General features: G+C 29.3%; 2 protein-coding genes across 2 annotated transcripts in view; one reads left to right on the top strand and one right to left on the bottom strand.

Moving 5' to 3' along the window:
- LOC106687080 (probable inactive protein kinase DDB_G0270444) overlaps positions 1 to 19,903 on the top strand; it is a gene marked incomplete at its 5' end in the record, with an annotated part of 30,903 nt that extends 11,000 nt beyond the window's left edge. The window contains 1 exon segment of the mRNA XM_014430761.3: positions 19,515 to 19,903. Coding sequence (XP_014286247.3) covers positions 19,515 to 19,640 — 126 coding nt within the window.
- Positions 19,904 to 20,627: 724 nt separating this feature from the next.
- Positions 20,628 to 25,611, bottom strand: part of rempA (intraflagellar transport protein rempA) — a 32,492-nt gene continuing 27,508 nt past the window's right edge. Inside the window, exons 21-23 of the mRNA XM_014430760.2 lie at positions 24,741 to 24,892; positions 23,098 to 23,309; positions 20,628 to 22,524 (exon numbers count right to left, since the gene is read on the bottom strand). Of these exons, the coding sequence (XP_014286246.1) occupies positions 22,421 to 22,524; positions 23,098 to 23,309; positions 24,741 to 24,892 (468 nt within the window). The 3' untranslated portion in view covers positions 20,628 to 22,420. The remainder of the gene's footprint in view (positions 22,525 to 23,097; positions 23,310 to 24,740; positions 24,893 to 25,611) is intronic.

Genomic DNA, 25,611 nt, shown 5'->3' with positions numbered 1-25,611 from the left:
GGATTAAACACCAAAATTCTTTGTTTTCCTTTCGTCTATCAGTAATTCGTGCGTAAACAATATAACAAAACCTGTGAATAATTTACTGAAAAATTATTTCTTCAATTTTAATTTTTATGACTTGATCATTGTTTTGAATTAACTCTGGTATCTACGAAATTCTGTCACTTAATTTCATAAAGTAAATTTGTAATTCGTCAAATTGAAAACAAAAAATAATATGAAGACGGTGTAGTATTGTGATTATTTTATAAATCAAAAGACTAACCAGCTTTTCGATACAGAAATAGATCAATATTTACTCAACCATTCACTTTGTTCTTGTGACGAAGTGAAACGAATCGGCAGTAACATGCAAACAGTGAGATTCCGGTTAGGAGTCGTGTTGGTAGACTCACATGCCAATTTTTTGTGTAAACACAATCATCAGAGTTCAAAAACAATAAATGGCTTTGAAAACCTTTATTAAAAATCATGTGTTTCTTTACGAATACTAAACAAACATTGCTAAAATATTTCGTTAAGAAAAAACATATTATGCATAATAAATTTAGCAGAGTTTGCCTCTAGAAACTCACAAATATAATGAAACACGTCAAAAATCAAGTATATTAGACATGATTTAATTAACTTAAAAGCACTTAAAACATAAAAGCAAATCATATTTATGCTACTGTCCGATAGGTTGCTCTCTTAAGAAGCCAAAATATTTGAAAAAAATCACTCCCAATTACATCAAACATTTCTGTCAATCAGGGTTGTATCAAGCACATCTATCAAAAACCCTTTCTTTAATGAAATTGTGAATCGCAATTTCACTTTCAAGTCGACCGTGACATTGCTACGAATCGATTGCTCAAAGGCCTTTGATGCTGCCTCGCACACCGTAGTATGCCAGCGGTTGATTGATCTGCATGCTCCGAGCTACCGCATTCGATTCTGCGAATAATTTTATAGTAGTAGAGGTTGATGAAAGGAGTTCGTAACAGGTATCTCATTCTTGTGAAGTTCCAAAGGAGTAGCTTTGTCACTAATACTGTTTTCCATCTACATACACCCATACATTGTTGGTAAGAGGTACCAAACAACTAAAACAAGTAAGTCACAAAACAAGTAACATGTCAAAAGATTAGGATGACGAGATAAAAACAGATAACAACATTAAAGTGAATGTAGACAAAATCAAGGGGATCACCATTTAATTTAAAATAGATCACCTTTTAGCTTAAAATAGAGAGTTAACCAGTAATTATATTAGACATACCTAAACTACATTGATATAAAATGACAGAAAATACATAAATTTAATTATATTACAATATTATAAATTTGAATGCGTATGGTTACAACTTACCAACAATAAGAGGCAAAGGTGGAAATAAAAAAAAATCATTATAATCATAAAGGTAGATCTCTATTCCATGCCCTTACTTGTTATGGCGTATAATTATTTTCTGTATCATTGCAAACATGAGTTAGCTTTGTGGGTTCTGTTGCCGTCCGGGATCCAACCAGCCTCATACAGAGGGTAAAAATCTGAAAATCGAGCGTGATTCTGACAAAATCCCTCATTGCGCAACCGTTGGTCTAGTAACATTACTTCCTGGGTTGTGGTGGTACAGATTTAATTTTTTTTTTTTACCCAATCCATGGAAGTAGTTTGAATAATATTCAAAAATTCAGATGTTTGAATAATGTTCATTCATGTAGATTAATAAAATAATCTTATTCTATAGACAACAGTTAAAAACAACAGAAAATGTTTATCGTAAGTAGAAACGATATTTGCAATTTAAATTCATTATTGACTAAATCATGATTAGATGGATTGTTAAAATTTATAGAATTAAATTAAAGTGCAGAATTGGCTTGAAAATAGACATAATCTTTGATATTTAATAATGGGCAGGTTTTTTTAATTGAAATTTATTCAAAGTTTCAAAACTTCCCAGTTTATAAATTTGATATTTTTAATACCCAATATCAGTTTGTCCATTTGCTTTTAAGAAGAGTCATTTGTGAAAAAAAAAAATCAATTATAAGCAATTTTTTTCAGACTACGTTTAATATATTCGTTAATGTTTATTTATCATACATAATACATATGATAAAATAGATCTGAACCGTTACCTAAATATATTATAATAAATAAAGTTACTATCAAGAATCCTAAATCTAGCGGACCCTAAAAAAGGCGATAGAAATAGGAAACAGCTCAAGACGAGGAGAAAGGAAAAGGTTACACATAGAACCCTCAAATAAAGTTCCAGGAGACCGTTCTCGGCATCGACCTGCAATTCAATTCAATCCAATGGACATTTTGGTCGGGCTCTGCTGAATAATGTTAGAGTTAGGCTCACCTGTTTAGAAGTCACAGAAGATTCAAATAGAAAGTCTGGATTGTAATCGATTCAAAATGTTCCTTTTAAAAAAAAAAAAAAAAAAAAGATCCCCATAAACTAATAATAAATGAATTTCGTCAATTAAGTCAATTGACTTCATAATTTATAAGTAAAGGTATTCTAAATACCGAAATAGACCATAGCTAAGAAAACTAATAACAAGGTGAGTAAACTACGCTGATATACGTACATTTACAGTTAACTTAAAAAAACTAATTTAATGGTGGTGTATATTTTAATGTATGACTAGTAGCGAAACGGAAATATTCAGAACTAACAATGGACCCTTCCAATAAACAAAACTGTTTTTCCTTTAGTTAAGAATCAATAACAAAATACCGTACTTGTGATTAAAATGGATTGCAGACAATTACGAGGTTAAAAAACGAAAAATAAATCTTTTTTTTTAAATTAATATACTGATATTTAAACTATATTAAAATATATACAACCAGTAAATTTGATATTAGTTATACAACAGCATGATACAGACTAGTGGAGAATCTACCCATTTACATTTTGAGAGAACATCTTTTCATACACCTAGGAAGACTACCAGGAACCAGGTTAGAAACAAGTGGATTTAGGTGGTTGGGAAGTTTATCAGGGAAATATTTGTATATGGTTTTAGCCCAATGTTCCCAAAACACATGTAACATTTAGTTACTGATGGATGATTTGATTTGTGACAAAGAAAGAAGCATTAAGGATTTTACGATGGATTTTGGACTGAGTATTAGATATGAGAGGAATTCGATGGTTTACATACGAAGCCCTAAAAGGTCAACTCCGTTAGTCCAAATAGGCCTTATTATAGTCATATGAATGAATCTTTAGTAATTAGTTGGAAGTTTAAACCGTTTGTCTGGTAAATGTTGTAATACTCTTGAATGAGCATTCCAAGTCAGTCGTTGGTCCAGATGTAGTCCTAGATCTGTCAGACAGGAATAAGTGGGGTATTATTAAAAGATACTGTGGTGCAGGAAGTCATGGGTTTACAACTAAGGGTACATGTAATTTAGTGGAATTTATTAATAATCCTCCAAAAATAAAGGTAAAACCCACTTTCGAAATCCACCTAATATATAAGAGATAAAAATTAGTTATAACTATATATAATTACCCAGGTAGTTTGAAAATTGTAATTAAGAAGAACGGTTAATTGATCATAAGCATCAGGTATGAACTTAAAGAAGACAAATTCCTAATTGAGTATTTCGGTAGTGACTTCGTCCTGACAAGTTCAGCTTTTAGTTGCAGTTATCAATAATATAGAGTTATATATATTTTTTCTGTTGACAACGTACCATTGAACTGAGTAAAGTAAATGGTTTAGTATAATGGTTACACTTAATGAGTTAGGAATTTTATAATCTTATATTAGGTATAGTTGGTTATCTGAATACTGAGGTTATGTTTTGAGAAAAGAAACACGACCCCGAAACTTCAACATAATTGTATTGCAAAAGAATATACTTTTCAATAAATGTAGAGAGAAGGTAAATAAAAAAGTTTTTGAAAAATATATGGAAGATTAACACAGTTATTTGCGAATAGAAGAAGAAACATAATTTCACCATTAATATCATCATACGTTCTAACTGCAAGTTGGTTTTATAATTACTTATGATGGTAGACTGTGGTTCTAATGTCAAATTTTAATGAGACTGTAAATGTATTTGTGTATTGGAGCTTCTGAGTATTAAGGAAAACTGTGTGCCAAGCGCGTGTGCTCTAAAGAAAGATCGATCGGAATTCCAACTGAAGTAGCTTACGTCATCAAATATTTACAACTTATGGAGTTATTCTCATTCATGATTACTGAACATCGCATGATGATGATGAACTGAATAACCCAGGTTATATAGTTATCTGCTAGTACTGTCAGGTTGCAAGCTCCTAGGGGAGAGAGGGTTAGCTATCTTGATTAAACGCAATATTAATCATTTCCTGATAACTGATACAATCTGTTTGTCAATTCATGGAAAATTATCATTCATATCACATTAATCATAGCTCCGACCTGCCAGAGGCCGAATCGACGACTAAACTCATTAAAATCTTGATAGGATCTCCTAAACTCCTTTTAAATTATGAAGTAAAAACATAATACAATCAATCCAGAACTAATATCCCCATCTGAAAAACTCTATAATGAAAACCAAATGACATTCCAAGCTGTCTGGTTACACTGGTTACTTCGGTTCAGCGTTTGTCATGTCAGGAGCTTAGGCTAGAACAAACTTGGTTTTTAATAAGTATTAATAAAATAAGAAACCCATCATACATAAAGTAGAAAGCTTCTGACAGCAATTTGTAGAAATATTTAAAACCAAACAAGAAATTGATAACCAAATAAGAAATTAACAGTATTTAGCTGAGAAATTAAACTAGGCTACTATAAGATCTATATCCATGTAGAAGATAGACCAACAAGACAACAAACTAATCTCTCAGATATAACATATTTCAAGGAGCATTGATCATTTTAAAAATATTGTCTGTATGATGACTAACAATTAGAGTAGTTTCAAATTAATCGGAATCGGAACAACATAATAGAAAAAGTAATATTAGAAGATTAATTAGAGAAGAAAATTAAGTTCTAGAAAAAAATAAATAATGAACAAATGAGAACATTATCTTCAATGCTCCTCTATTTAACTTTAAAATTTCCAACAAAAAAAATATATAATATAAAATAATTCAAATTGTACAGCTATAAAAATAAGTACTGCTAAACTAATCCAGCTACAACAAATATAGCAATGTATTACCCGAGAAAGGATAACAATTATCCATTGTATTGTGACAGTTTACTAAATTAGAGAAATACGAGATTGATGTGACCTAACAGGTTCCTTGTTACATATGGTCGATACATAGAGGAATTAAATATATTTAATTGATAAACGGCATAATCTGATAATAATTAGCAGCTTATCTTAATGTTTATGCAAACAAAGATCAACGTGGTGAAATTTCAGATTACCGTATGTTCCACCGTCACTTAACTTTTCAGTTTTAATTTAGAGCATGGCAAAGCGCTAATTAATCGCACCATGAGCACTTGTATCAGTCTGGAATAAAAAATTATAAACAAATTTTTATTTCTACCTACATTCAAATTTACTTTTACTAACTCGACTTAAATCTACAATAATGTTAGAAAAATATGCTCCCAGAAACAGTGATGTAACCTCGGCGCCAGACGCTATCTGAAGAGACTAGTGAGTTCAATCACGCGGTTTTCGCATCATCGTTAAAGCTAAAGAGCTCTTTATTTAACTTACCAGGTGCTCTTTATTTACATTACTTTCCCTCTTTGATAGCTCGGATTAGTTTACCATAACTAGATTTTTTTTTCATTATATTAGCTAATAAGCTAAAATATTGTTACAGATTACATTATTTTTCTCTTATCTAGTGCGCTTTTCTTTGACTTATTCTGTATTAACTTCTCCCTCAAGAAACAGGAAAGAACCAGGAAGGAAACATCAAAACAGAAAACAAAGAAGAAAGAGGGCATGCCTTAATTTCTCAAGAAACTTCAGAAAAGTTCCTCAAGAAACAGTAACTGTTCCGCTTATAAACTTTGGAAATAAGTAACGCAATTACTTGACTTGATTATGCTCTTTAATTACTTAGAAAGAACTTAACAGAGGTCTATAATTGTTGTCAAAAACAAACGAGTACATTACAGTTATTTTCATTCTTTAAGAGCCGTCATTCTACTGTAAAACTGACAATCAGTAAATGAGCTGAAGTAATCAGTAGATCTCTCGTCTAGGACCTACTCAGTCTCCACCTCGTATCTACGCCACCGGAATGTATGACTATTCTTCCGGCAATATATTGATCTATTTATTGAGTTGTTTTTCGGGTATTTTGGATGAAACTTAGAAAAGACCCATTAGTCTCATAAATAAAACCCTTCTCGGAAGGGTTATTGGCATATTCCTTAGATTTTAGTATAACACATAATATTTACTACTTCATATCCTTTCAAAAGTCAATGAAAATATCCTTCTCAAAAGAATCCTACCCACATTTGATTTCATTCACAACACACGACAGCCAAACTAGGACTTCTAGTTGTTGACCATATTTTTCAGCCGTAGAAAGTAAACGGTATTGTTCGGGTGCATTTCAGTACATAACACAGCTTTGCACCGTGTATCGCATGTTGGATTTCTCTTCTGGCCTAAAATCCATTAACCTCAGTCGTATAAATGTTTTTAAGATGTTTATTTTTAGATTACTTTAACTTGAAGTTTGATTTGTTTCGATTAATTACTTTTGTTACAATTCAATTTATTTACATCTCTGTAAATTTGGTGTTAATTTAGTCTCTGTCTCTATTACTAATGTCCTTAAGTGAAAGAAAATGAAATACTACCAAATAAAAACAGATTATAATCAAATTAACATATATACGTTTACGAAATTCCTCTAATCATTTAGTACTATAAGATTTCATAATTTTATATTTTTTAATTTATTTATCTTATATATATAGCCTAAAGATTTTATATTTAATTCTCTTTGTACAGATTTACAGTTAATAATAAATATGCAGGATGTCCCAAAAAAGAAATGATAGCTCTCACAGGTTTTAGCAATTGGCGAAGAAACGACTCATTTCAAAAAATAAAATTATTTAAAAAATGATCGAAATTAACGTCATGGAAAATCAAACTTGGTCAGCAATTAGACTAAAATCAGTTTGATAGATCAAATAAATCTTATCTGTATTGTCCAAGTTGAGTCGATTTTCAAAATAATTGGGTAACGTCAAATTCCAAACTAACTTTTTATTTTTAGTGAAATCGGTTTCCAATTTTTTTCAGAAAGGTAAAATGTAAACTGCCGTTTTCTATAAATCCAAAAATTCACTAAAGATCATTCGTTTGGTCTATAGAGCTGCAATTGGAATATCGGGCACATTCCAAATCAATTTTTTTCCTCTATGACGTAACTTTCGACCCGTTTTTTTATTTTGTCCATAGAAATGTTTTGTTCACCGTAGTGTTTCCAACAAATACCCTAAGGTTCAACCCTTTTTAAAAGGAGAGGAGGAGCACCATGTTTATTTCAAAGTTGAAAGTTTACTTATTTTATAAGTAAACTACAAGTCAATTTTTCAAAAATAAAAACGTTATAGACATCAAATGAAGAACTATATCGTATTCTGTAATGTGTATGTTAACTAATCTAAGATTTACTATTATAAAATAAAATAGTTGTTTAATAAATTTTTTAAAAAAATTATATGTATTTGAATAGCTATGGTAATTATTACAAGAGACCCTATGAAATTAAAGCTGTAACTAAATTTAAGACCCCTCCAACTGGTAATGTATAGCGCCTTAGTTCTAGCGATGATGTTTAACCCGCGTGACTAAACTGTCTTGTCAGTTAGATAGCTTTTAGCGCCGTAGTTTCCGTTGGTGTCACCCCCGTCATTCAAGGATAAGATCTCATTTTGTTTAAATTCTGTTTTAAGATTACTATGATAAACTTTATTATAAGAATATTTTATTTAAATTTAATTGAAATAGGAATTGAAATTCAATTATAATTTGGTTTTGTTTACTGATCATGACACTATAGGTTCCAGTAAAATGAATTAAACAGGTATTAAACAGATTCTTCTTATCAAATTGGAAATACTTAATAATCAATTATTATTGCATATATAACGATTATGACCATATCCAACTGTATTTTTTGATCGAACTTACTACTCTGACTCTATAGGTTTTATTGCGATTTTACATAGTGTAAAGACTTCCTCAATAAACGGTATATCTAATACAAAAAGAGTTTTTTGAAAACATTGGTAGTACCTGAGATTAGTTCGCTTGAACAAACAAATTTTTTACCTTTATGTAATAATATAATTGACTGGAAAAGTAAAGTATAGTTAAATATGTCGATTTCTAGCTAGTTAAATTCTAATTTTTTCTCTAAATTATTTAATGAAACAACAAAAAAAAAAAATTGAGATGTGAAAGAAAACGAGAACACACTTTTAACTATAAAAAAAAATTACGTTGAAGCCTTAAATAAAAAGCAGTGGAAAAACAAACAGAAAGAAATTTAGGTCAAGTAAAACCACATTAGTGGAAAATACCTTTTAAAAATATGTTATAATGGAAAAATTATAAATAAAATAGATATTACTAATTATTTTTATAATAGTAAATGATAATGATTATAATTTTAAAAACTTGGGATTGATTATGTTGGAAGTTTTTTTATTGTATATTTTTAGTACTTAGTACGAATTCTGAATTTAAAAATTAATACTAATTTTGCCCCTAACCATTTTGATTGGTTGCACTCTGCGACGCGGTTTTTGTCTAATAATGAAAGTCTAAAAAACAAAAATAAATGAATAAAAAATTAAGTACTTTCTTGTTCTATTTACAGTTGCTCTATCATTATCAACATTAATTTGAAGCAGTTATGTATCATATAAAATTTATATTATCAATTATTTTTGTGATAATGTTTATCATTATTAAAACAGAAAACAATGGTGACATCTTATTATTAATGAAAGTATTTTTATTGTAAAATTCATTATTAAATAAAAATTCTTAATTTAAATTTTTTCCCCTAATCGTTTTGATTGGTCACAATTGTGCTTTGCTACTTTTGTCTTGGTAGCTTATAGAAGCCCCAACACATTCGACCACCATGGCCTTTTCTCTATAAGTCACTCCGCATTATAACTTAATAACTTTAGTAGCTAATATCAATAGCTGGCAGGTTATAAATTATATTTATCTCTTAAAGGTCAAGCAGAATCCATTGTGATATCGTCCTCATTTCCATATTCGATTCATCTTTCTTCGTAGCGAATAATTTATACAACGCTTCTTTAAAGCCTGCATAGATATTTAAAGTAATAGGCGCTTTTTACCGATGGATAATGAAAATAATCTATGTTTTACTTTTTTGTTTTAAATATTTATTCGCAAGAAAAGTGATGGCCTTTCTGAATATTCTGGCAAAGGCTCAGATCCAAACACTCCGGTTATCAAAAATGGAACTGTTTATTTGAGTGTTCATCCCTGGCAGGGACTACTCGAGTCAAATATAGCAGGCAGCTACTCCCAGTCCTCGAGCAAACAGGCTGGATATTGAGACCGACTTCTGGTTTAATATTTGACTGTAGGCACGCCCTACCTCGCTCCCTTCTAAAGGGCTTAGGTCCTAAGACTGCCAAGTCCTTCTGTAAATGAGATCGTGACATTATTACGAACTTACCTTAACACCTCACTACTATTATTTTTCTTTATACAAAATATTTATTTAATGTTTTTGTTCCATTAATCCAAGGGAAGTGTTCCTCGTGTAAAAATATTTCAGTAGGGTTTAGTCATCAGTATATATTTATTGACTAACTCCATCAATCCACATTTACTCTGAGTTTTGTAATGAATATGTGTAACATATACAATTATACTAAAAACTATTTAATATTATATAACATATACAAAATATAAAATAACAATATCCAATATATTCAATTATTAGAACATTATGAACCACTCAGTTGGATGAACGACTAAATTCATAAAATCAGTATTTGTATTTTGAATATTGATTCTACAACAAAGTAGACCTGAATAAATGGTTAAGAAGAGTATGTAAATTTTATTAAACTGTTATATTTTTTAACTTGTGTCATACTTTGGGTAATAAAAAAGATAAGAATTGTTTTCATGATTAATATTATTAATTTTTTTTTAATGTTAGAAATTGGAGTCAGTCATTATGCCAGCAGGAAAGCTCATATATGAAATATAATTTATTAATAATAAACCATATTCATATACTAATATATATAGTTAATTAAATCAAATAAAGATTAAGTGGCTTTAAGTCTTATAACTCACATACATAAAGTTATACTTAAAACTATTAAAAAGTACACAACAGATACAAAACATAAGAAACAATATCTAAGTATGTAATTATTAGTAAAATATATAAAATATAATGTATTTGATTTAATAATAAAAAACAAATAATATGCACAATAAGTTTTATTAAATGAACTGTCAGTAGTAATAATCATATATCAACAAGTTATCTCGAAAAACTATTAAACCGTGCAAGAAAAAATTTAGAACAAATTAATTGATAAATTAAAAAAAAAAATCATTTATTTTTTATGTACGGTTTAATTTTTTTTTAATTACTAAATTTTTAATACTTTTTTGTGAAATAATGTATTTTAAAATTCAGAAACTAAAAACACTAAATAAAAACTAAAAAACAGTAAATTTTGTCAACTACTGGAGATAACTGAACTGTTGCAATCTGCTTTTGCTGAATTCTGCATCTACTGTTCATTATTATCATTTGTTAGGTATTTACAAAAAAAAAAAATTACGTACGTTAATTTATTAAAATTATAGGTATTTTAAAATGTTGGAATGTTATCGGGTAACATATATATTTTATATTTTATTTAATAAAATATTTGATGATCATAAAAATGTTATTATGAAGCTGTTACTCTATTTATAATAAAAGGAGTTATTTTCCTCAGGATCGGATTATTACACTATTACAAAAGCATTAAGCCTTGAATCGTAAACTTTAGCAATAACTGGAAGAGGACATCAATGCCCACTTTTGTTACTTCTACTTCCAACAATAGTATTTAGTAATGACGTAACAACTTAAATAATACGTACTGTTCCTATTACGTTCCTACCTACAGCTTGTATTGTTATTCATTATTAAACAAACTGCTTTAGTGAATAATAAAGCCAACAATGTTGTGAGTTTTATGCTTCCTGGCAACAAAAGGCTTTTTTCATTGTTACCATAGACGTTGCTTTAAATTAACCACCAACTTACGCGTTGAAGACTTTTTAAGCCATTGGTATTTTATTTTTATTCACTTTCCTTTCCATTTGATCGCCTTTTTTAACCATATTTTTGGTTTTTCTATTGTTTGTAATTAAAACAGATGTTAACTGTTAGTTAGGTAGAAGTGTATCAGTGTAATCCCGGCAATCCAAACCGATTGGTGCAGGGGGTGTTCGGATTACAGAAAGTATAAATAGATCGTAAAAATGGTGTGAACAAATTCAACAATATGAACTTGCATAACTATTTTTATTTATTTACTTATTTTTACATATTTTATTGTAAATTTGACAGTTTGAAGTTTTATAAAATTAATCTTTTTAAACAAGCTGTTTATTTTTTTTTTATTATTATTATTTTTTTTTTTTTTGCTGAACTTTGGCAGAATCTTCTTCACTGTCTCTTCTCTCAGACGTTGTTGGATAAAGACATGCTGCCATAGTATATCATTCTCTATTAGCCACTTCAGGCAGTGATTGAAATGAGACTTCTATAACAATCTTTATCGATTTCCTCGTCAGCTTTAATTGTGAACTCATTCTCCTAACGACCTTCAACATCTGTATCATTCACTGAAGCATCAGGGTTTATACTTTTAATCGAGGTCGAAATCATCTGTCGGCTGGCTTCGCCATTTTGTCTGTAGATACTTCATGGATGTTAGCTTTCCTCAACAATGGATGGATTCCATGAATTGCGTATGGTCTTTTACTGAACAGTATAAATAACACATCTTTGAGATCCAAATTATTCAATTTCGAAAAGATTTCTTCTTCTTGTGCAATTACGAACGAGAATAGAGCTGTACGGTAATAGAACTTGATTTTTTTAATTGAATCCCTATATTATGAACATGTTCATAGGAATTAGATAACGCATAATTGAAGCTGTGAGAAAATACCCGCCTTCAATTTTCCTGGTGATTACAATAACTTGCCTATAAATCTGGAAGTTCAAAATGTCTTTTACATATGTGCATTTTTATTTTAAAACAAATATGTTATTGCCTGCTGAGTTTTCTCAAAAAGTAACTGTTTTTTACGCCAGTTCGAATTACTGGAGCGTTCGTAGTACCGAAGATCGGATTACCGAGTTTACACTGTACTTCAATGATACTCGTTTAGATAAGTTTCGTGACTTTACAGGAGGAACAGAACTGAACGCACTATAATTAAGCTTCGATAAATGCTAGTAAAGGTCTCCTAGGTAGTCTACTGCGAATTTTCTTGGGAGCGAAAACTATGTGTTTGTTTTGGACCTCACAGACTCCATCAGCCCTCCGCCATTTTGTAGTTGAGATCTTGGACATCTCTAAACCTTATCGCCATCCTGAATCGAAATAGAAGACAAATCAATATAGGCATATCAATTCCGGAATCAGCGTACAAATCGATCCAAGTTACCCAAGTAGAAGTTGAGTTACCTTCTTGTAACACAGTTTTTGTTATAAATGGTTCACAGGCATTTGATTATCTATCTATTCACCTTATTCACTCGATTTGTTTCTTCTCTAAGCTTTTGTATGATTTAATATTTATATACATCAATCAATTTATATTTATTTTAAATAAATTTGATTCTTTTGTTTTCTCAATTTCTACATTAGTACAGCACGATTAATTTATTTTTTTCTAAAACTTCATTAGATGATATTATAGATAATATTTTAAATTGTAATTAAATATTAAAGTATAATTAAATTTTAATTTAATATTAAATGTATTCACCAAGTTATTAAATTATACTTACTTTTTTTTTTTTTTATTTCACACATATTACTTTTTTTTTAATTTGTATTGTGCAAATTCATTTCAGGTCCAATCACATGTTTTCTACTATTTCTTTTTACGCTTTTTTAATTGAGACACTTCACCATTGAAACAGGATTGGTATTTTTTTCTCTATGGAAGAGATTTACATATTTTCAATTGTGAAAAGTCCGTCACCACAGCAATTTCAGCAAATTAGATTCTGCATCTTTTAAGAGATCTGAACTTATGTTGTTTTTTATAAAGTGTATGTCTTTATCAATGTTGAAGATGTAATACAAAAGAGAAAATATTAGAGTTGGAGTTAAGTCTATCGTTAAGTAATAAGAATTGGTTAGATTGATAAGAAATAAGTCGGAAACAAATAAAGTCGGGACATATTGCAATGTAAAATAAAGAGATCCTCTTAGCCGCAGACGATAACATTTTTTGTGCTCTTCAGATTAACAGCTTAACTTAATCCACTGAGACTAGAAATCCTACAAGTAATGGCAATATTTGATAGGAGTATACCCAATATATTTAATAGATCTAACCGAAAATTAAAAAATGTTTTTTATATTATTCATAACTTTATTTTTTAATATCTGAGTTTAAATAATAAATAATCAGGAACCCTATGAAATATTCAGAGAGAAGAAAAATTGGAGGGAGTGCTGATTAAAAGCGATAAAGCATGATTAGAGCCCACAAAAGACGAGGGGGCCAAAGGAAGTCTTTCTCAGCTTCGGCTTTTTACAAAAAATATTTAATCATTTTTAATTTGTTTTCTGCCCTGGGGTAAACTAATTTAACGTTACACCCCAGAGGATCTCGGTGTGATTTAGAGGAATATTTTAAATTATTAGATATCGGAAACTTAACAAAGGATTCTTCAGAATTGACAAGACCTGAGTTAATGCGATGACCGTAATACCTTCGAACTAACGAAGACTTCAAAAATCCTGTTTTTTAATTAAAAAAAAGATAAATGTACCAAGGATTATAATTTCTCTAAACTCAGTTGTAATAATATAACAGTGATTCTCAAAAAAACATGCGATTTGACCAATAAATAAATGCAAATAATAAAAACAGAATCAAAATATTTGTATAGGTTAATAAAATTAGTAAATTTCGAATTAAATAAAGAGCTTTTGCATTTAAGCTTACAGTGGTTTTAGCTAACAGTTAAAAACATTTTTAGAGTTCTGTTGGAAATTCGGATCTGAAAATTTTTATTTGAAAATCACGGTTAAGTAATTACATCATGAATGTGGAACGATTTGTGATAGTTCAGGCATAGATGTAGCTACAAACTGGAGGATAAGGAACTGAACGGGGTGGTCGGAGTAGAAAGAGGAGAATGAAAAAGAAAAAACTCTAGCTTAGTTCACTCAGTCTTAAAATGAGTACCTTACATTGATCAGGAGACAACCTGCTTAGAACACAATTTCCCTAGAATGGCGTAAGGTCACGAATCTATCACACCTTTATCAGTGCCGGGCTAGACATTTCATGGACTATCACAGGACTGTTTTTTTCTTTTTAAGCTAATTTAACAATTTTTTTCAAATTAAACACTATACAATTATTAAAGCACGGAAAGCCATTTAATTTTTAATTTTTTTTCCAGCATTAAAAGCGATGAATTCAAATGTGCACTTTGAATTCTTCGTCTTCGTTTTTGTATTAACAATCTTTGAAAAGTTTTCAAATTAATTTACACTGAATAGATATATTATTTGTTTTCGTGTAATCGAGCACAACCAATGCGGATATGCTAAAAGTATAAATTTTTAGAATATAATTTTCTTGAATAAGATAAAATATCTATTATTTTAAAAAAAACCCACGGAGGGTCAAGGGTTCAGTACTGCGTAAGGAAGTTCAGTTTCTTAAACAATGGTACTATACTAGGAGGTGATTTCATCACGGTATCGCTCAACCGCCAGATTTTTCTACCCACCCACTTTATGAGGCTTTTTCTTATAAAAGTAACCCACAAGGTTGACTCACGTCTACAGTAAAAGAATAAATAATCATCTGCCACAGCCGGATTTTAACCCGGGCCTTTGGAGTTTGTAACCCGCTAACACAGTACCTTCACTCACTGAGCCACCCCGCTCCATTATTATTTATATATAGCAAAATGAAGCAGACTGAACTAATTCGTACCAATGTAACAAAAAGACAAAATTGTAGCAAAAGACAATTCAGAAAAATGGAAAATTCAATTGAATAAGCACGAACTCATCATTTTCATTATCTAAATAAGTTTGGCTCGCAAGAGATCTAGATATTAGAGACTTCAATACCATTGACATATTCAATAGCACACATAGATGAGTTAGATATTTCAATACAGTTGATGTTTCAATTATAAAAGCCAATTCGACTCGCTATCTTTATCATGTATCGATATTTTATTGATTCCATACCCGTGGAGTCACTTTACAGATTGCAGATATCTAACGTTCCACATCGATGAGCATCACTACAACGTAATTCTGCTCTCATGCATATGCTCAGAGATACGTTATTCCGAACTAGATATGTTATGAAGTATTATACAGGTCGTAATAATTTTTTTCATAATTGCTTTAATCATTATAAATGGATTTCTATTTAGTTAAAATGCAAGGTTATAGAAAATGGAAATAAAAACGATGAACAGTATGTAAACAAAATGTTGAGGGACAGGTTTATATTGGTCATCACAACTTAGAAAAAGTAAAAAAAAATATATATCACGGAACTCAGTTGATCTCTAGATAGAAAATTAATCCTGGAATTCATTGTAGGATAATGGCAAATAGGTGATACCCTGGATCAGCAGACCCATGCTGACCTATGGAACAGAATGCTACAACTTCTTAGGATTCTGCAACTGCCTTTCGCAAAGTTTGAACCCCAAATCCTCCATAGAATCTGTGGGGCAGTCTCTAATGATGGAGCCAAGAGACAGTTTACTAATGCCTAGCTAATGGTCCGTTACAATGACTCCGACATTATCACCATCATTAAGACAGTGGTAAATGGCACTTTTTCTTTCCCAAATATGTATGAATGGATGTATGATGTCTAGAACAAAAATAGATACTATTGGGTTATACTTAAAAATTGAAGAGAAAAAGTAAAAAAAAAAAAAAAACAGTTATAATCTTTAAACCTAATTAGATAATCAACAATCGGCCAATTAGCCAAAAACAAGAAGATTGGAATTTAAAAGTATATATGCTCAATTTTTGCAAAAATTGAAATTTATTCTATTTAGTGCTTTCGATATCTCAGGAATAGTTTGTGTTACAATTAAAACGAACTAATCCTTATAGGAATAACTTTTAATTGACCTTGATTTTGTATCATATATAAACATTTTGGCTTTAAACCTCTATGTCCTGAGATATTTGAGAAAAAAACTTTCTTTCCTGACCCTTCTCAATCCCTTCCCAAAACCTAAACTCGAATTTTTACGACAAGGCGCACATAGGGGAGGGTGACAAACATGTTTTTTGCCTAATGTCACTAGACTATATCTGTACAATATTTATTTAAGCATTGTATTTTGTTTATAATATTTTTATTTTTTCATGTTCGTCAAATTAAATCTATGTTTATTACTATTATACAAACTAAAATTAATATCATCATGATCGTATTTTCTAAAGGATATTTTAATTCTTAGAATAAATTTGATTTTATGTAGTGTTTTAAATGTGGTTTTGATATGTGTTTTGTTAGTTTCAGGGAACTTCATCCTGATAAACGCTAACAAAACATAATACAATTTTTAAATTCTCAACCAAAGTTTATGATTGAGCCGGTGAGAATGAAAGCGGCATGATTCACTTTTCATTTATTGCGAGACATTGAATCCTTTGTAAATGTACTATATTATAAATATATCATCTAAGCACATACCTTGTATTTTAATAATATATGTATAGAATAAGTACATATATCATTTGATTACATTTATAAAACATTCAATTTCTTCCTATAAATGAAAAATGACTTACTCTACTTTCATTCTCACCGGTTTAGTTATAATTATATATGCAATTAATTATATATATGAAAGGTTTTAGGAAAATAAAAGAAGAAGTATTGTGTGTAGCCCTAATTGGTATAAATATTTCCAGTGGAAGCCATTTTTCTGCTCGATTATTCCAGACCAAGTGGACCTTTCATAATAGAGTATTTTAATAGTCACTTAATTCTATTTAGCTCATTCTCTCATTCATCTTTTTTCCTTTGGTAAATTAGCCAGTTTTATAACATCGTGAATAGAGTTTATAATGTTATTCATCACAGTCGAACGAGATGGATAGCCACAATATTGTGATTTTATGATTGACTTAACAATGTATTTGAATGTAGTCAAAATATTCTTGTAGCCGAATATTCAAAAATACACTTATCAGTGTGTTTATGACAAGACTTGAACTAATTTCCTGACTTTTCCATATTTTTCACTAGTATTCTATGACCAAAATTAGAAACATCGAAAATTTAAAACATAGATTACTCACTGCCGCCACTTTTCTAACATTTAAAGTCACTCACCAAATTATGTTACTGGATAAACTACATATTTGGAAAACTTTTAACAAGTTCCTTATTGGATGATACTTGCTGATACTTTTAAAAAACATAAGTGACAGAGTTCCGTGGCAAATCTTATATTTACCTTCAATTTTGTTTTTGTTTTTACATAATAGTTGAAAGGTTATATAATTATTTTCTCCATAAATTAAAAACCGAAGAGTATGAGAAAAAAAATTGAGAACTCTTTTAACTCAATTCAGATACAAATTTTCGACCTCCTGGCTCAATTTGGAGGGCCTGTAATTCCGTGCAGAAAAAGGGCAAGGTAGGGTTTCATAAATAAAAAAAAACTTGATACGTCTAAAGCGAATAAAATCTGTAGTGCAAGTAACTCTAGAATTTACAATTTATGGGTGATAATTACAATCTGTGTAATAATTGGGAGGATCGACTTTTATTTGTGTGGTGGTCCCACGAATCTAAAATGACTTCGCGCCCATGGTTAGAATATAGTGATACCCTGTAGATAACCCCCATATGTCAGAAATGATCAGGAAGGGAGTAACAAAGAAAAAAAAGATGCTTATGGAAAAATGAATTCTCAAAAAATGTCGTCCTTAAATTATGTTAGATTTTTTGTAGCGTTTAAACTATTTGCGCGCAAGTCTTCAAAAGCTGAAAAAAATTGCTTTTGAATCGTTTAAAAACTGGTGTATCAAACCTATAATTAGCCACTTTTTTAAACAAAATAATGGATAACTTATATATTATTAATATACCATTACATAACAGATAAACATTTTTAATGTATGAAGTCAGCTGCAAAATATATAGCCCACTCAAGAGAGTAACTGTTAAAAGGAATGTGTTTTTTTCTAATTTCTCTCCAAGGTACATTATAAGACATATCTTGGAGAGGGGTGGTTCTTTGCTGTACCTTTACTATAAACTAATAAGTAGCATCACCTTTGACTATAGGCTTTTTTAACTCCCAAAGTTTATCTGAGGTTCCCTCAGGGACCTCCAACATTTGAAAAAAGTTCTGATAATCAGGATATTACCCTTATATTATTAGCTTCTTATGCTGAATTACTCCTTGTGGGCAGTAAAAATGGGTCCAAACACTCAAATTATTTCAACAATCAATGGAAACAAATAAAGATTTGGAAGGCCACAATTGGATTATTTGGAATTGGATTGGAATATTTTATTCCATCACTTTGTCATTGGAAGGCCAATCCAAAGTGATGGAAATAAACTCTGTTTGCTTCCAGCTAGTTGATGCGAAATCATACTATAGGATGGTACATTTTACTGAGAAATCAGAATATAGACCTAATCTGATGTTAAATATTACTTTTTATCTGGGATGAATACCCAACACGTGACCTGTTTTAAACCTTATTCCTACAATTACTCTCCAGGCCATCTAAATCATTATTTATATCTTCGACAAGCTGTAAAAATGTGAAACCACCCTTCAGTGAATTCCTTAACTTGGATTTATAAACAAAGGTATATTTTCATGAATTGTTGATGATATAAAGTTTATTATAATAAATAATAATTATTCATAGAAAAATATATTTTATTTAATCACTTTAATTCTATACAGAGATATTGCATAGTTTAAAAATCACATAATTCTTATTATTATATAATTTGTTTTATATTTTCACCTTCTTTTTCCCACTCCCAAACATCTTATCTGTACCAGAATTATTGAGTGCATTATTGACCACATAACATTAGGAACATTCCACATCTTCACTCTCAACCCAATAATGGTAGAACAAATAAGATGCTAAGGAGAGAGATGAAGTATCCCCTTAGACTATGAATGTATAGATCATTATTAAATGTTTTAATTGATACCTGAAAAAAAACATTATTATAAAAAGAAAATCTGTGTTAACAGCCGGAGGATGGGGAGGAGGAGCTGGACATAGACTTGTCCGACCCGGACCTGAACAAAGCTGCAACCAAGATTCAGGCGTCCTTCAGAGGACACAGGGTTCGCAAGGATGAACCCAAGCCCCAGTGAACTAGTGCTCTCCTGCTTATGTAGTTACGTCGACTTTACATATCCTCTAATTCGCATATACATAGGTTCCACTATCTACATGTAAATAATATCCTACTGCCTACGTCAACAACACTTTTCTCATCACCTTAAAATTATTTAGGCTGTTTACTCAAGATTTTTGAGTCCATTGTATATCCGAGAGCCTCATAATATATGTCATGCTCACACTTGCTTTATAAATCTATTTAAATTTGTAAAATTAAATAAAACTAATAAAGATACATCTCTTTTTTTCCTTATTTATTTCAGTTTTTAAACTTTTTTTTTAATCCAGAGAAAAACATTTGGTATTATATTTAAAAATAAAACTTTAAAAAAAACTTTTGATCAACACTATGTATGGAAGAGAACAACACATGAAGACAGAGGTATGTTGTAATAATTTTTCCTTTTTAATATAAAAAATTATTGGGCATTATCACCACCATCTTCTCTTTGCCAATCTCACTACCATCTTAAATGCCGACCTCATAACAATTCATAATTACCAAAAAGAAAAATATCTCTTATTCATTGATAGTCATAAAAAAAAAAATCATGAAATTTAATAGCACAAAAAAATGTTGAACCTGTTTATCTAGTTTTAAATTTCCCTCATGAGTACTAAAATTAATAGAATATTTTACCCAAAATATTAATAATATAAATGACAAAAAATAATTGTTAGAATACAACTTGAAGAATTATTTATAGTTCAATATACCAGTATCTATTGTTCATAGATGACAAGTTCCGTCTTCATTGTAAGCTGGAACCAAAATTGTTAATAAATTGAAAACAATTATGACAGAAAAAAATATTGGTTAACTACTTCAAAATGTAGTAGGAAGTTGTCTTCATTCAATCAATTAAAATATTCAACAGTATATAAAACCAAATAATTAAATTTCGTTTTACTTTTCACATATATTTTGATAAAGAAGGAAAACAGAAAGTTTTTTTTTTTTTATTCTTATTTCATCACATCAAGATAACAAATATACAGATTTAAAATACATAACTATTGAGTGGCAAAAAAAATTGTTGGTGGTTGATGTTTTTATAAACAGAAAGAAAAACATAAAAATTAACTTGAACATTACTTAGCATCACAGGTTAGATATATTAAAGAAAATCATGAATATAGATTAAATTAATTATTTTACAAGATTAATTACAAGTAACATTTCAAGAAAAATATGACACTATTATAACTGAATATATCACAGATTTCAGCAGGTAACTTATTTGGTCAATGTGACGTTTAGTTATATGTTTATTGTGAGATATATAAAAACAAGAAAACATGTGTCAGTTAAGCAGTTATTTAGATGTTAACAAACTACACCAACTTTTATAACTTGCTCAGCGGGCTGCCATTGTAAAAAAAAAATCTTTTTATTTTTGGTATAAATGTGTTCAATTATCAATATTACTCATTGCCCAAGTTTGTGGCAGCTTGTAATAATACTTATCAATAAATAAGTAACTATAATTCTAAAACAAAAAAAGATAGGATTTGTAATAATTTAACAATAGATTCAAGAAATCAGGATAATATAGCTTAATACAATAACAACCAATTGATCAAGTAAAAGTTAGAAAAGAACTTTTTTTTCATAATTACCAGAGTTTCATTCAAAAAAGAAAAATTCCAATAAAGAGAAAATTATGACTAGCAAGAATTCTTCAATCAAAGGAAATATAAACCATTTTTCTAAGCTAATATCAAAAATATACTCATTATGAAAAATATTGCACATAATTTAAAAATTAAAATAAATAAATGTCTCAAAAATAATACTAAAACTAAGACATAGATAGCATTTAAGATTATTAGTTCAAATATTTGTTAGAATATAACAGTTTATAAGTAAGGATATGAGATTTAAAAACAATTTCACACAAACAAAGAAGTTGATATTTACCCATTTTTGTTAAACTAACAATCATAGATGGTCAATTGTTTGAAATACACAAAACTTAAGGTACTTTAGATGAAGCTGTTTTGAAAATTCCACACTCAAGGCCTTTTTTCCTATTTCATGTATAAGTAAGTGAAAATAAAAAAGAAAATGCAGTAAAAACAAATTTTTTGCTAACAATCTTTTCCATCTTAATCCCTCAATCCAAGATATGAATTTAATGTCAAATGATAAAAATTGTGAAAAGTAAGCTAGAGGTAAATAAATTAATATAACATTGCTGCAGCTGTGATATCTCATAACTAAAAAAAACGACAATATAATTTTAATACTTTAAAGAATAAAAACAAATCCACACATAATGCTGAAGATTTTTCGCCTCGACCATCGTTTGAAGGATACATACGTAATTTTTTCTGACTTCGAGAATTCTTTAGAGTTGTCTTTGGAATGAAACGTTTTCTTTTAGTGTTATTAACTTTTTATTAGTATTACAAGGTATCATAGCTTAAGCAACAATAACTCAGTTGTATCAATTGCCAAATAATTGTGAAGGTAAAAAAAAATGGTTTACATTATCCTTGATTACTAGGAAGGTAATAGAACTCAATAAATAGAAAAACTAGAACCTACATTTCAAAATAAAAATACTAAACCTGCATGAGTACAATAATGAATAACATCAAATAGATCTATTTAAATATCATTAACATTCCTAATTGAAACAAATATCATAAAAATGGACGGAATCAGACATTGTATCAGGTAACAAAACTAATTTACAATAAATACTATACAACACAAGAGATCTGGATAAAAATTGAGGATTTCTCTTCAGTCACTAGTTTCATCAATCACTTCTTCTTCCTGTTCATGTACTTCAAATTCATTTCCAGGAGAATTCATTTCTGCATCAATGCCCAACTTTTTCAAAATATCTATAAAAAAAAAATTATATATATATATAATTTTTTTTTACATTAAAATTTTGAAGTTAATGTTACATAGTATTTAATAATTACCATATTTATATATATAAAATTTTGAAGTTAATGTTACATAGTATTTAATAATTACCATATTTATGTACATATAAATTTTAATGTAAAATGTTAACAGATGTAAGCATACGTGCTATAGAGAAATTAAGTTACCCGATTTAAATTTATTATTATTTTATAAATAATAATAAAACAAAAATAATTAATTAAGAGAATGAAAATGCGCTTGAACTAATCTTAGAAACCCAGTGAAGAAAAATATTAACCAAACTATTACTAATATTCATTTTAACCTAATAATGCTGAACTATTGTTGGGTTAAAATGAATCAAGTGGTATAGTGAAAAAATCATCATAGTGCTCACATTTCTGTGTTGCATAGTACCCCAGAAATAAAATTGTTTTAAGTAATAATAATTATAAAAATTGTTAAGATTTTAAAAACAATCTAAACCAGATAAATAAATATATAATATCACTGCTATATATATAATAACAGCAACAACATACCCTGAGTAATATAAAAAACAACATTTTCATTGGGATGAGAGACTTTGAGTTGGTTAACTAATGCCTTAGCAGATGCTAAGTCTCCTTCCCTTACAAAGTTCTCCACCATCAGAGCAAATACATCCCCTTTCTTAACAAGATCTCCATCTGCTTCTGCAACTAACATTCGGCAAATATCCATAGCCGCATCACTTTCAGATCTTTCAAACAACCTGAAATAATAAAATAATACTCTTTCATTTAATAAAACCTTGAAAAATAATAAATAGAATAAAAAAAAAAAAAAGATAATATTAATTGTAAATTTGCAAATAATGCCAAATAATAATTAATATTTACAAATCATTAAATTATTCTGAGGACATAATGTGGCCTTCCATCACAAATCTGCTACAATGGAGAAAATATGAAATTTAATTTAAAATCAAATACTGTAAGTTATATAATTCCCAAGGAATTCCACACCTAACGAAACATTTAAAATATAAGGTCTCAGAAGTCAAGAAAATTTGTAGAAAAAAACTACCATTACAACCCATGAAGGCTCTTGGGTCTTGAGTTCAGTATTTTGTAAGGAAGTCTACGCCAATGGTTGTACACGAAAGTGTTTTGATCAGAAACCATTCTCAACCGCCAATGTCTTCCCCTAATTAAAGAGGAGGGTCTCCTAATCCTAAGGTCAATCCACACCTGATTTAACAGAATAATTAATTATCAGCCACAGGCGGACTCAAACTTAGGCCTGGAAGATAAAAGCTTCTTAACCAATTAATCACCCAATCCAACCTTCATAAATATTCAGAAGCTAGCTCACCACAAATATATTTTCGAACTAACATAGAGAGCGCACTGTGTAACCTCAACGATTTCGATCAAACTTTTTTGGGTTATAACAGATTGAAAAAAAATGTACACATGTCCATTAGTTTTATCCACTGTACTTTAAGGGCTGAGGAAAAAATATGTAAAACACACTGAAAATACTTTTCTACTTTATTATATTTTATATCACAAGTTAGGATACTGAATATAGACATAGTTCTTCAATCAAAATATTCATTTTTTAGAGCAGATTAAAGGACTTGAAGACTAAAAACTAAAAAAAAAAATTAATTTTTCTAAATTCAAAAAATATTAAATTATTAAATAAACTAGGTTTTAAGAATTTTTTATGATGAAAATTATAGCAGATTTTGATTCAGTGTTTTATATTTTTTTCTCAGCTCATTGGGCCCATTGAATAAAATGGTCGGAAATGTGCCAATTTTTTTTTCAATGCAGAATCACCAAAAAACGTTTAATTGAAATCAATGAGAACACAACATACATTCCCCTTTAATAAGTTTTTAAAAAAAAAATCAAGTGAGATTTACTTATATATTAGATTCACCTAATTTTTTTCACTCAAAGACTCATGAAGTTTTAAACTTTTCTGTCATGTCTAAACCTTTAAAATATTATATAGAAGACCAGCATAATAATTTATTCAGACCACAGTTGATCTTCTCCCACACACTATACAAAGAAGCTAGACTTGTTTTGCACCATTCCAGCCCGATACAGTAAACATAATCCGTACAGTATAATAATATAAACAAAAGGTGCTGATGACCTATGTTATACTAACAAATCAAAATAAATACCTTTTAGCATCTAAAAATTTGTTCACAAGAGCTATCTTTCTACTTATCGCTTCTTTGACATTGGAATAGTGATCAACATTCGTAAGAGTTTTGGCTGCTTCATTTAGAGCACCAAGGGCCTTGTTATAATTACTGTATTCATCAACTTCTACCTGAAAAGCAATCAGAATAAGATCAACAGAACATACAGGTAGGTATATTTTGACTTCATTAATTCAATAGTTCTTCCATAAGTACTAAGAAAATTTACATTGATTTCAAAGCAAATTATTTAAGTGAATAATAAAATATACTTAATCTTCCATTTACAGTGTATTCATTACACTATGGTATATATGTACCATATATATATATTATGCTATATAGTATGAATACATGGTATAATAACAATAACTTTACTTTGTAACGAAGTACTGTTTTTCAAACAGCAGTTATACAAGCAAGTGATTTTTTATTCCATATATATATATATATATATATATGAAAGTAATCATAATACAACTTAGTCTATGAGTAACATGATATAAACTGGAATGAAATCTAAGATTTATATGATAAAAGTTTTTAGTGATCACCATGTAATATTTTATTTAACATACAATCACTGTGTAACATTTTATTTTACATATAAGGAAGAATAATAAAAATGGGCCATAAAAAAATTAATTTAACTGATGAATACAAGATCTTGTCAGTCAGTGTTTATACTTATTAGTAGTGAGGGACACATTTATCAGATCGAGCTTCAGAGGATTAAGCACTTGTGTCTACAAGCGATAAGTCACGGTTTAATTTCTTTATGTTATTTATTTTCTTTTTCTACGAAGTATATATATATATTTTATTCACTACATCTCTTTGTTTAGTTTGT

Source organism: Halyomorpha halys, unplaced genomic scaffold, assembly GCF_000696795.3.
Source record: "Halyomorpha halys isolate HHAL.00 unplaced genomic scaffold, Hhal_1.1 Scaffold912.1, whole genome shotgun sequence".
Taxonomy (NCBI): Eukaryota; Metazoa; Arthropoda; class Insecta; order Hemiptera; family Pentatomidae; genus Halyomorpha; species Halyomorpha halys.
This window is presented reverse-complemented; position numbering and strand designations above follow the sequence as displayed.